At 39.3% G+C, this 14,013-nt stretch overlaps 1 protein-coding gene across 1 annotated transcript in view; it reads right to left on the bottom strand.

Annotated features, from left to right (window-relative positions):
* Positions 1 to 14,013, bottom strand: part of ipo13b (importin 13b) — a 206,707-nt gene that overhangs the window by 80,842 nt on the left and 111,852 nt on the right. The window contains exons 11-12 of the mRNA XM_048602101.1: positions 508 to 651; positions 256 to 336 (exon numbers count right to left, since the gene is read on the bottom strand). Coding sequence (XP_048458058.1) covers positions 256 to 336; positions 508 to 651 — 225 coding nt within the window. The remainder of the gene's footprint in view (positions 1 to 255; positions 337 to 507; positions 652 to 14,013) is intronic.

Genomic DNA, 14,013 nt, shown 5'->3' with positions numbered 1-14,013 from the left:
TCAGCCTTTCTACTCCTATGATGCTGCTTGGCCTGCTGTGTTCATCCAGCCCTGCACCTTGTTGTCTCGGATTCTCCAGCATCTGCAGTTCCTACTATCTCTGAGCAAGTTAATCAGTTTCCCAATTTCTTTTCCATTAAAAAGCTAAACTATACATTGAAAAGGAAGATAACTTTAATGCAAAAATGAAATCAACAAATCAGAAGTGCCAGACGTATTTTGCCAAATCTAATGCATTTTAACAATCTACCTTACCTCAACGACCTGAGCATCATTCAGCCATTTAGACAACACCTTCTGTATGAGTTGGAAGACTTGTTGGAGGACCACCACGACCTGTAGACAAATCATCACCTTTAATGGTTGCTTTTGAACGTCAAATTAACTTCACAAAACAGAAAATTCCCCCCTAAATATGCTCCTGGCAACATAAACATCATAGTTGTTTTTAGAAATACAAAGATCAAGCCATGAGAATCCCATGTTAGTACCACTGGTAGTACTTACAGGGTTGGGTCCTTGCAAGGTGGGTTTTTTCTTTGCTTCAGTGCCTTCTGGCTCATCGTCATGGTGACTGATATCCAATGTGGTGAACAAATTGGACAACAGACCCAAAATATGTATTATTGCTAGTTTATTTGATGGATTTGGCTGCAAGGGAAGGTCAAAAACAAAGCTATAATTGCATGAAAACAGAACAGAATTATGAGCAACTTAAATGATCGATACTTACAGCATCAAAACTTAAGTATGTTCATAATGGCCATAACAATTCATAATAATTAACATGAGTATAATTATCACGGTAGGTACATAAATAAATAAATCTAATACAAATAAAAATGACTGAGTGATTAATTTGAAATAATTACTTTTACTGAAACAAATTTTTTTTACATAAAACAAAATTAGCAATACTTTATTACACAAGTTACACAAGAAAAGTTTTAAAAAATTCAAGAAGCTGCTTAAAATTACTTAGTGCAACAAGGATACAAGTTATTGAAAAAAGAGTCAAACTAATTATAAAAAAGATTAAAAAAATATACCTACTTATTGGCCAACAAAACTAGATACAGGAAAACATAAATGTAAATTGAGGAAAATCACAAACAAAGTCCATGATCCTGAAAAGGCAGCAGAAGATAAGAGAACGGACAAAGAAGTGAAGTAAAAATGATGATTTTTGTTTTTAAGGATAGACATAAGTAAAGAACCTTTCCCCAGCAGCACCTTGATTTCAAAAGAATAGTTTACTTTTTGAATGTAATGTAAAATATTTGGGTGCAGGAGACCAAGTTAAAACATTACTTGAGTTCATGTACATATTCACAACCAAAGACGAGGTTGTGCAGTCAGCCAATTCCTCCTATGATAAAATTAAGTTTATACAGAATGTGGTATGAAATCTAGAGAGCAGGCAAGTAGAATGGAAACCAGCTGGGTTTAATGTGACAGAGCCATTTCAGTCAGTTAATTTAACCACAAAAGTACCAGTGATCATTTTATTTCCTGTCGTTAATGAGGTTTTTGTTACTGAAGTCTCATTTTCTAACCTCGCCGTACCAGATTCCATGCAACAGAATTATCTCCAGCTACATCAGGCTACCTAAATACTAATTCATTTGCACCTGATTTTATTTCAAACTAAAATGAAACTGTAATGGAACATTAGAACTTGAAGGCAACAAATAGAGATTTATTTTATGCATTCTTTCTCCCCCAACATTACACGCATTGATACCAAAATGGTAGTCCACTTATTTGTTCAAGAGAGGCAAAACATACCTATGTATATAAACCTCAAATTTACACTCAAGCCCATATGTATACTCTGACAATTCACTTCCATTATAAACATTCATTTTCTACCACTTAAATATTAGCTGATAAATTGCCCACTTAGACAGGCAGTCATATGGAGAGCGTTTTCAGTTCCACATTGTTAACCTAGATATTTTTGAACAATCTTCAAATTACAAACATGAAGTTAAATATTCAACTGCCAATGATTTAGAAATTGAATGAATTCCATTTCATTTGAACAACAAGCTTACAATTTGACCAGACGCTTTCAAGCTGTCAACAGCAACATTTGTAACCAAGCATGATTGCAACACTCGCAGTACACCTCAAACTGAAGAAGTTGTTAGGTACAGATAACAGCCCATCATGAAAATTGCTGGTATACCTAAGGTTGTAGACTTGCTCGCTGAGCCAGCGTGTTTGGTTGCAGACATTTTGTCACCCTGCAAGGTAACATCGTCAGTGCACCTCTGGTGAAGTGTTGGCATTGTCCCAGACAACACATTCATAATAGCACAAGCCAAACAGAGACATGCCAAAGAATTTCTGGAGACCTGGCAACTTAACCGGAACTCCATTAACAAACACATTTGAACTGGGCCCAACATACAAACTACTGAAAAACAGAACCCGAAGTGATGCCAAGCACTCCAGCAAACCGAGGCATCTAAATAACAAGCGGGACAGAACACCAACGCTTCACCGGAGGCGCACTGACGATGGTACTGAGCAGGATGACGAAATATCTGCAATCAAACACACCGGCTCGGCGAGCAAGTCTGCAACCTCATCCGCAACCCGAGCTACAAATCTTCTCAAAAACTTTGCTGGTATACTTCTCAATCAGATTTACTAGATAAGAATATACCTGCCGTGATTGCTGAGAATGTTTATACAATGCTTATCTTACACAGTTTACTACTTAAAATCTCAAAAATCCCACATCTCTGAAAAACTGAACTTGGTGTACTATCATTAGAATACTGATCCAGAAACTCAGTTAACGTTCTGGGGAAATCCTAAAGAACTGCAAATGCTGTGAATCAGAGACAAAAATAAAAATTGCTGGAAAAGTTCAGCCAGGCTGGCAGCATCTATGGAGAGAAATCAGCATTAACGTTTTGGGTCGAGTGACCCTTCATCAGAACCTCAAGTCCTGAGGAAGGATCATTTGACCCAAAATGTTAACTTCCCATTTCTCTCCACAGATGCTGCCATAGCAGCTGAGCTTTTCCAGCAATTTCTATTAAATTTCAGGGGACCCGGATTCGAATCTTGCCATGACAGATGGTGGGATTTGAATTCAATTCAAAACAAAAATCTGGCATTAACAATCTACTGATGACCATGAAACCACTGCCAATTGTCGAGAAAAACCCATCTGACTCACTAACGTCCTTTAGGGAAGGAATCTGGCCTATATGTAATTCTGGATCCAAAGCAATGTGTTTGACTCTCAAATGCCCTTTGAAATAACCCAGCAAGACACTCCATTCAAGGGCAACAAAGGGCAGGCAATAAATCTGGTCAGGGAGTGACATCCACGTTCGATGAGTGAATAAAGTACCAAATTAAATGCTAGTTACAAAAATAAGTTACACAGCGTATGTATGTCATGGATACATTTCTTTCCTCTACAACCTCTGTAATTTTTATTTACTAGGTTGAAGTAGCCAATTTCAGCCAAGGCAACATGATGTTGCTATAACTGAAATCCAATCCCTGTGTTTGATAGTGGAATGTGGGACATATGCAGGGCTTTAATTTTATAAGGCATAGTAAACCTCTAATGGCAGTTTGAACAGAATGAAGCGTGGCTCTAAAACCTTGCTAGTCAAACCAACACTTGTCTCGGGTATAAGTAATGGCCAACTAGATGAAATAGTTGCTTTGTATCTGGTACCTGTGGAATCAGTGAGGACTCAAAACATCCAGGGAAGACAACTGGTGAGAGCCGTTTTTGAAAATTGATTTACAAAGTCTTTCTCACTGTTTGTCATAGAGGACATTACATTAGTAATCTATATTATAGTGGCTTGAAAGAAGTTAACAAAGCCATTCCAGGTAAACATTAATTCCCAATACAATATCAGTACATGGAAAGCAATGGATAGAATAGTGATTGTTTTACTAACTCATGGAGTTAATACACTCCTAGTCAATGACATACGGCATAGCACAGGCAGAATCAGGACCATGTAAAACTGAAGTAAAACCCAATTACAAGACAGGGAACAATTTCAATTGAGCATATAGATACAATTTAACCATTTCTATATTTGGCTTCTTTCCCAAGAAGGGATATACAATATTGAGGTGTTATAGCACCATTGGAAGGAGGTCAAACTACAGCTTATGTTTGCAATGCCATGTAGACCTAAAAATTCATAACAGGAAGATGCGGTTGCAAGTCTACAACAAAGCAATATTTTAATATACTGCACATTATCCACATATTACATACATCCGTTCCAGGAGCAACAGCTTCAATAAAATTCAATTTCTTAGGGCTCAACACATAAGCAAATGTCTATCCAGTGTTGAAGTCCTCACTGGTTTTTCCATTTTTATTTTATTCTTTTATCAACTTTAGTTCGGAGCTGTGAGCTGGGAATTTGTATAAATGTGAGTTATTGCATTTTGGTAAAACAAACAAGGGCAGGACTTGTTCAGTTAATGGTAAGGCTCTGGGTAGTGTTGTTGAACAGAGAGACCTAGAGGTTCAGGTACATAGTTCTTTGAAAGTTATGTCACAAGTAGTCAGGGTGGTTAAGAAGGTATTTAGCACATTTGCCTTCATTGCTCAGACCATTGAGTATAGGAGTTGGGACATCATGTTGAGGTTGTACAGGAAGTTGGTGAGGCCACTTGTGGAATACTTTGCACAGTTCTCTTCAGCCTGTAAAGGAAGGATATTATTAAATTGGAGGCCTTTCAGAAAAGATTTACAAGGATGATGCTGGAACTACAGTGTTTGAATTATAAGGAGAGGTTGGATAGGCTGGGACCTTTTTCCACTGGAGCATAAGAGGTTGAGGAACCTTATAGGAGGTTGATCTAGGTCCTTGTGGTTTTGTAAAGTGAATAGCAAATGTCTTTTTCCTAGGGTGGGGAGTTCAAAACTAGGTGGCATAGATATTTAAAGGGATCTGAGGGTCAATGTTTTCACAGAGGGTGGTTGGAATGCGGAATGAACTGCCAGAGGAAGTAGATGCAGGCACAGTTACAACATTTAAGAGACTTTTGGACAGGCACATGAACAGGAAAGGTCTAGAAGGATACGGGCCAAATGCAGGCAAGTGGGACCAGTTAGTTTGGGAAACTTGGTCAGCATGGACGAGTTGGTCAAAGGATCTGTTTCTGTGTTGGATGATTCTATGACTCTATAACTGAGAGCCAAAGATGACTTTTGGACTATCGGCAACAGCTTGTATTAAAAGGAAAACATACCAAACAACAGCCTTTTGCTTATTTGTGAGGCCAAGTCTGGTAGTTAACTGCAACTTGGTTCCTGGTCAAAAAGGTTCCGCAGATGCTTCATCACCAGGGAAGAGCAAAATGTTTAAACAGATAACAGAAGTTGGCTATTAATGAGGTCAGTACCTGGGAACTGGCTCCTGCAAGTCTGGAAAAGACATTCTCAAGCAGATGACAGATCCAATCATATAAGATTTATTGAGGGAGATTTACAAAATTAACAAAGTTTTGATCAGATTCTCAGTCATTGAATTACGTCTCTTAGTTTGTGCAATAAACAATATTCAAACTCGCTTTGCTTATTTCAGAATTCCCAAATCCAAGTATTTGCAAACTGAATTAACACAAAAATATAATCTTGCCAACATTATCCAGCTGCATGAACGCATTCTCTCGATACATACTTTTATTGAACTAACTTACATCCAATGTGACTAAGAGATCCAGCTACCACATCGTGCCAATTCAATTTTTGGAAGCCAGATGTCATTTCCCTCCAAAACAAAATTTCTAAGGAGCAGCTGCTCAAAATCACCCCTCTTCTTCATAAAATCATGTTTATGTTGCTGTGTTTTGAACTACAGAAATTAAAAAGCAGCACGAAGAAAGAACGGTGTAACAGCATAATGTAAAATTCAAAATAAATCGCAGTAAGAAATGTACATTTTGAATTAATTCCATTTAGCACATGAAGCCCATCCTCACCTATATGTCACCTTCACGTTTTTGCAAGCATTACGTTTATATGAATACAAGAGCTGAAAGTGATGTTCAAGGTAGCAGAATTTATAGTTTGAATTCAATGCATTCCTTCAACGTATTTTTTCTTTGAGGCAAATATGGAAATCAAGTTTAGAACATGGAACAAATTGTAATGTATTCTTGTAGATGTAATAATAAAAATGGATTAAATTTAAAATTAACATCTATTGAAATCTGCCAATTCCTGAATGAACAACTGATTTAATAAAAGCCAAGATTAGGATAGGTTTATGCACAACCTAAAAGTTGGCACTTAAAAAAACCAATTGTCTCAGCCACCTCTGCTGTCAAAAGGACTTACCCGTTAACTGTAGGAAAATCACAAGTTTGTCAGTCTTCTGCAAAGAGAAAAGTCACACGTATAACGCAACTATAGACAAATCCCTCATCATAGTGACAAGTTCTTGGTTTAGTAAATCTATATCCAGCTAGTTATTGCCATTAAAATACAAGGCAACGGTGATAAGTGTAGACTTCATACTGAAGTTCTTTTATACAGTTAATGAAGATTCAAAGGAAGCAAACAATCGGCATTTATAAGCAAGAGAGGTGGCAACAAATAAAAGGGTAGACTTTAAATAAAAGTGAAAAACTACCAAGAATGAGGATGTATAGTAATTCCAATTACACATTTCAGCATAAGGCTATAGTTTGCTTTTAACCAACTGTCTTCTGAACAGCACAAAATCTGCAAGAGAGCTTCAATCATCAATTCTCCTCTCTCTTCAGATTACGTCACACTCTATGCGTAGAAAGCATCTTTCTAGATTTATTAAAACTTGATTAAAATAATCTCTATTGCACCTTAATTAAGAAAATTCACCAAATTTGAGCATGCAAAGGAAATGGTATCAATTTACATTTATATTAAGTGGAGACAAACCAAAGAGATAAACTTCCAGAATATTAGAACCTTGTGTCCCATATGAGTTACAGTCAGGAGTTTGTTTCAAACGATTTAACAGTTCACACATTGCAGCTGACACCTTTAGCCACTTGACCAAAGCTCAAATACCACAGTCACCTAACTTCTGAGGTATATCAATGCATCAAATATAATGTTATGAAATAATTTGAGTTTTCTTAATTTATTAGTAAGATACTTGTGAAAAATTCAGGTGGTGGTAAATTTGTCATAAATTTCATACACAGTGTTTGTAATGTAAAGCATTATTGTTCATTGAAATTTCAGTTACTTTTCTTGCTTCTATTGTTGTACTCAGTTACCTTATCAGCAGATTCATAGCTAACATGTAGATAACACAAGGCTAAAATTTGGAAACAGGCCATTTGGCTCAATGGATCCCAAGTTATGATGTAAACTCCATAGAAACATACAATTCCAATTATATGTTTCTATATCACTTCAAATGTTTTTCATCAACCCATCCAATCTAGTCTTGAACACTTACCAAATTTCTGTCACAACCAACAAACCAAAAAATTAATTCCACAGTATCACAGCGTATGTAGGAAGATATTACCCCAATGCAGGATTAGTAAGCATTGCTTATTGGTTAAAATCTCAAATGAACAAATATTACGATTAGAGTTTAGATTGCAACTCAAAGTTAAACCACCCTCTGTTCTAGATCACTTGTATTCACCGTGGTATCTGTAGTCCCTCACGTTTGACCATTCAACTACTGGAAACAGTCTACTTCTAGCTGCTCTGCCTCATCTTTTCAAAGTTTTTAACACTTCTGTCCTCTTGCCCAATAACAAATTGTTTGAATGAAAAGTTATCCAATTTTTCAAGTGTGTTTTCTCTCTAAGCAGACATCCTGGTGAACCTGTCATGCCCTTGTTAAAATCTTAATTATCTTCCTATATTGTGGAGCCCTATACTATTTAATTGAGATTTTATTTGGTTTGCCACGACATTTTGTTTTTATATTTTTTAAATTTGTGCAGCCAAAATCTGAAATTCTACTAACTCTTTATAGTGCTATCAAATGGAGGTGTTATGTTTCACAACCCAAGAACTTGCGCTCCCCATGTCAGTTTGATCTTTTACACAGGGAACCAAACTGTGTTCGGTATAATTACTGCATTTATCATTAAAAGCACGATGCATTGTGACAATTCCAGACATTGTATCTGCCATTGGGTAACCTCATTCCACCATCTTATTAAAATACTTCTGTGGTTTTCTTTGGGTTTTTTCCAACACCTGATACTCCATCTGCACAAATTGCAGGTCTGGTTTTATGCCCAACTACATTTCACTCTTGGATCAGTGGTAGCATTCCCACCTCCAAACCATGAGGGATAAGGCTCAAATCGAGTTCCGGATACTCGAGTATATAGCCTGGGTGGCATATTAGTGCACTACTAAATGGAGGTACTTTCCTACGTACAAGTTATTAAACCAGCTGCCCTTTCAAGTAAGCATGAAAGGTCAGACAATACAATCCTGTAAAGAACAAGGGACCGCACCTATGCGAGACAGCATGCGTGACAATGGAAGACAGTAGGACAGCACAAGCAAGTGGGAGGGAGTGTGCAAGAGTGCACACATGAGGAAAAGAGAAACAAAAATCATGTAGATACCTCGCAGGAGTTTGCAAAAGGCATGAGCACAGCAAGCTTCATCAGTAAGCAACATGGACTTAGAAGCAGAAGTAGGTCTTTGTTGTCTTTCAATTTTGGGCACGACATGACATTGTACTCTTCTCTCACCATCTTCGCCTCCGTGCCCTTTTCTTTGGGCAAGGGTCCTCTCCAAGTCCCACAGACCCCTTCGCCCACCTCCACCTGGCCTTTTACCTGCATTCGACCTGCTCACTGAGAACTGCTGACGCGACATTGGTTGCCTCAATTTCTCTGCCTTCTCCCCCCCACCTCAGCCAATCCAACCTGTTTCCCTCCGAACTGACTGTCCTCTATATGCTTAGATCCAATCCTGACTTTGTTATTAGGCGTGCTAAGGGCGGTGCTGTTGTAGTACTGACCTCTATATTGCACAGGCTGAGCACCAGCTCTCAGATACCTCCTCCCATTCTCACTACTCTTCTTCTCTCTCTTTGGGCTCTATCCCCCCCTATTATTTACGCCTTATCCCCTCTCCACACCCTATCTTCTGCATACAAACTGACATTTTCCTAGCTACCATCAGTTCTGAGGAAGGGTCACCGGATTTGAAACCTTAACACTTGACTCCTCTTCACAGATGCTGCCAGGCCTGCTGAGCTTTTCCAGCAACTTCTGTTTTTATTCCAGACATAGTCATTGCTATGAGTGACAGCTTATTTTTGTTGATTCAGTCCATGAACAGTTATTGAAGTTCTGAATATCACAAGTTAGCTCTGCCTTCATGCCTTTTTAATTATCTTTATTCAGCTTGAAGACACTAATCTTAGATCCACATTTCTCCACTACAGACTGAATGAAATTCTCACACTATGATTACTGTCACAGAGGTTCTTTTACTGTGAGGTTACCAATTAATCCTGTCTCATTGGTTACTACCAGCTCTAGAACAATCTGCTCCCTCATAGGCTCTATAATATTTTGGCTGTAGAAAACTGCTCTGAATACACTATGAATCCATTTCCCAGACTACCTCTGTCAATTTGATAATCTCAATTAGAATAAAGTCACCATTAACTACTGCAGTACTTTTCTTACATGGTCCATTTAATTTTTGAGGGCCTATAAACTATTCCCAGTGACCTCTTTAGTTGTCCTATTCCTCACCTCTACTGAACAGATTCTGTCTTGCTCTTTCAAGCCAAGGTCTAGCCTTACTACTGTACTAGTTCACTGCGTGGACTGTGCAGCCAATCGGAGGGTCTGCACATGCCAACACTGTGCCCGACATGGACTACCAGTTTCAGAAGTTATTGCCATGCACAGACCTCGGACAGCAGAAGAAAACAAAATTAGAGGGAAAGCAGTTAACGACATCCTTAACTAACATAGCTAATACTTTCTCCCAGCTGCTGGCATTTTTGAAATTGTAGGTACCCTTCAATATAGAGTTATCAGTCTTGGTCACCTTACAACTCTTTCCCTTATAGGTCACATACATTTATTTCCAGCAACAATTTATTCACTGTATTATAAATACAGCACACATTCATGCACAAAGCCTATAACTCTGTCTTATTATTTTTGAAGTCTCTGGCTTTATCTACTAGCCATTTGGACACAGTGTATGAGAGCATGAGAATTGTGAAATATCAATGTTTCTCAAATTTCTTTCCCACTGCAATCCCATTTTGAGGCATGCAAATGGTCATGACCACTCAGAGAACAGAGAACCTTAGAGGAACAGTACAGCTGTTATGACATGAATATCTTTACCACAAAATTTTAGCTCATTGTACTGGATCACTGCATGGCTGTGCAGCCAATCCGACGGTCCCAACACGCCAACTCTGTTCCCAACATGGACTACCAGTTTCAGAAGGCATTGCCATGCATGAACCTCGGAGTTCAGAAGAATTTTAAGACAGAGCTAAGCGATCCCACAACCAACAGATCAGATCTAAGCTCTGCAGTCCTGCCACATCCAGTCGTGAATCGTGGTGGACAATTAAACCACTCACTGGAGGAGGAGGCTCCACAAATATCCCCATCCTCAGTGATGGGGAAGCCCAGCACATCAGTGCAAAAGATAAGGCCGAAGCATTCGCAGCAATCTTCAGCCAGAAGTGCTGAATGGATGATCCATCACAGCCTCCTCCAGCGGTCCCCAGCATTACAGATACTAGTCTTCAGCCAATTTGGTTCACTCCACGTGATATCAAGAAATGGTTGGAGACACTGGATACTGCAAACACTACAGGCCCTGACAACATTCTGGCAATAGTACTAAAGACTTGTACTCCAGAACTTGCCCCCCTCTAGCCAAACTGTTCCAGTACAGTTAGAATACTGGTCATCTACCCAGCAATGCGGAAAATTGCCCAAGTATGTCCTGTACACAAAATGCAGGACAAATCCAACCCAGCCAATTACTGCCCCATCAGTCTTTTCTCGATCATCAGTAAAGTGATGGATGGCGTCATCAACAGTGCTATCAAGCAGCACCTGCTCAATAACCTGCTTAGTGATGCCCAGTTTGGGTTCCACCAGGGCCACTCAGCTCTTGACCTCATTACAGCTTTGGTTCAAACACGGACAAAAGAGCTGAATTCCAGAGGTGGAGTGATGGGAGAGTGACAGCCCTTGATTTCAAGGCTGCATTCGAAAGAGTATGGCATCAAGGAGCCCTAGCAAAACTTGAATCAATGGGTATCAGGGGCAAACTCTCCGGTGGTTGGAGTCATACCTGACACATAGGAAGACGGTTGTGGTTGTGGGAGGTCAATCATCGTAGCTCCAGGACATCTCTGCAGGAGTTCCTCTGGGTAGCATCCTAGGCCCAACCATCTTCAGCTTCTTCATCAATGACCTTCCCTCCATCATAAGGTCAGAAGTGGGTATGTTCACTGATGATTGCACAATGTTCAGCACCATTCGTGCGTCCTCAGATACTGAAGTAGTCCATGTTCAAATGCAACAAGATCTGGACAATATCTAGGTTTGGGCTGGCAAGCGACAAGTGACATTCGCACCACATGAATGGCAGGCTATGACCATCACCAATAAGAGACAATCTAACCACCATCCTTTGACATTCAATGGTATTACCATCACTGAATCGCCCAATATCAACATCCCGGGTGTTATCATAAACCAGAGACTCCACTGGATTCACCACATTAACAGAGTGGTTATAAGCGCAGGCCAGAAGCTGGGAATACTGTGGCGAGTAACTCACCTCCTGACTCTCCAAAGCCTGTCCGCTATCTACAAGGTACAAGTCAGGAGCGTGATGGAACACTCCCCAATTGCCTAGATGAGTGCAGCCCCAACAACACAAGAAGCTTGACACTATTCAGGACAAAGCAGCCCGCTTGACTGGCACTACATCCACAAGCATCCACTCCCTCCACCACCAACATTTAGTAGCAGCAGTGTGTACTATCTACAAGATGCACTGCAGAAATTCACCAAAGATCCTCAGGCAGCACCTTCCTAACCTACAACCACTTCCATCTAGAAGGACAAAGGCAGCAGACATATGGGAACACCACCACCTGCAAGTTCCCCTCCAAGCCACTCATCACCCTGACTTGGAAATATATCACCGTTGCTTCACTGTCGCTGGGTCAAAGTCTTAGAATTCCCTCCCTAATAGCATTATGGGTCAACGTACAGAAGGAGGACTGCAGTGGTTCAAGAAAGCAGCTCACCACCACCTTCTCAAAGGCAACTAGGGATAGGCAAGAAATGCTGTCCATCCAGCGACACCCACATCCCACAAATGAACAGTCATGACCCCACTTGGGTTCTGGTCCCCACTTTGGGAGGCTGGTATTAAGTTTGTATAAATACTACACTGACCGAAAATGGAGTATTGCATTTAGTTATGGGCACACACTTTGGACATGATACAAAAGCGGTGGTCAGAACGTAAAAACGTTTCAAAGAATGGGTCCAGAGATGAGGAACGTCACTTACTTTGGAGAAGTTGGGATCAGTACCTTGGAGACGAGATGCTCAATGAGAGATCTGATAGATCTATTCAAAATCATGAGGAATGTGGACCAAAGCAGACGGGGATAACTGATGGAGGGATCAAGAATGAGACAATGCAGATTGAAGTTACTTGCAAAAGAAACAACTGAGATACAAAGAGAAATTTTTTCTCACGCAGTGAGTGGTTAAGATCTGGAATGTGCTGCCAGAATGTTTGGTAGGGTTAGGTTAGGAATTCAAAAAGGAATTGAATTATTATCTGAAAAGGAAGAATGTACAGGGGTTATGATAAGAAGTTGGAGGAATGGCATTGTGCAAATTGCTCATTTGGAAGGATGGATTGGATACAATAGACTGAATGGCCTCCTGTGTGTTGACACACTGACTTCTTCATCACCTGTATTTAAAAAAAGGCAAAACTGCCAGACATATGATGCTTCACACTATGAAGAAAACCCTGCTGCAAGACTGCAACAGAAGACAGTTTATTAAATTTAAATATTACAATTTAAGTATACTGTATGTGGGTTGGGATTTGATCCAGCAAAACTGGCATTTTGCGGTGATATAAATTAATTTCTCTGGGTGAGCATTTAATAAAGCACTTTTTGAACAATGTTAATAAGTGATCTCAAAAGGCATTTACTTTCCTTACCTTTCATTTTTGTGGTCTGCCATTGTATCAGGGGCAACAAATGATAGTTAGCAGTCTGTATCAGATCAAAACCACTTCTAAAATGGCTGCATTAATCCAGCAACAAGTTCTCGCCAAGTTATGACCAAGGCCTTTGTAAGACATTTTTAAGTGGAAAAAAACTTCCAAAACATGCAGAAGGAATAGAATTCAACTTTTATAGCTTAAATTGCTGCAGCTGAGCATAAATAGACAGAATCGTGAATCAAGATAAAATTCCATATATCAACAAATAAAACTGAACAGAATGCATTTACACACCTGAAATAGTGCCCATTGTTATTGTTCACAAATTAATTTGAGCATGTTTAAGATTAAAGATGCCCACATGCAATTTTTCTTTTATTTCAAAAACGTTTGTCTGGAACAAGGCAAAACAATTAATTTTACAAAAAGTTCAAATTCTGCATTTATAAGCCTTGTCAGCTGAACCAAACTCCAAAATGTTTCACAAAAAGTAGCAATTGACATTCTTAGGGTGAGTTAAGAGCAATGTCAGTACAAAGTAATTTTTTTACTATTTCAGTGCTAGGATTCAATCTGACAGCAAAACAAAGCAGAATGATAGCCCTACCTCCAAGTTTGCCACTGCAACCTTAGCATCAATGCTACAAGAAACTGCTTTGCATTGATACAAAGACTATACAATTAACACGTCTAAAAGAAAGCTATTTCTGTAATGCTTTAATTCTACACCGGAAAAGGTTTACATGCAAACAAAAAATTAAATGAAAGATCGCAAT

The sequence above is a fragment of the Rhincodon typus genome, chromosome 10 (genome assembly GCF_021869965.1).
Source record: "Rhincodon typus isolate 14 chromosome 10, sRhiTyp1.1, whole genome shotgun sequence".
Classification (NCBI taxonomy): Eukaryota; Metazoa; Chordata; class Chondrichthyes; order Orectolobiformes; family Rhincodontidae; genus Rhincodon; species Rhincodon typus.
This window is presented reverse-complemented; position numbering and strand designations above follow the sequence as displayed.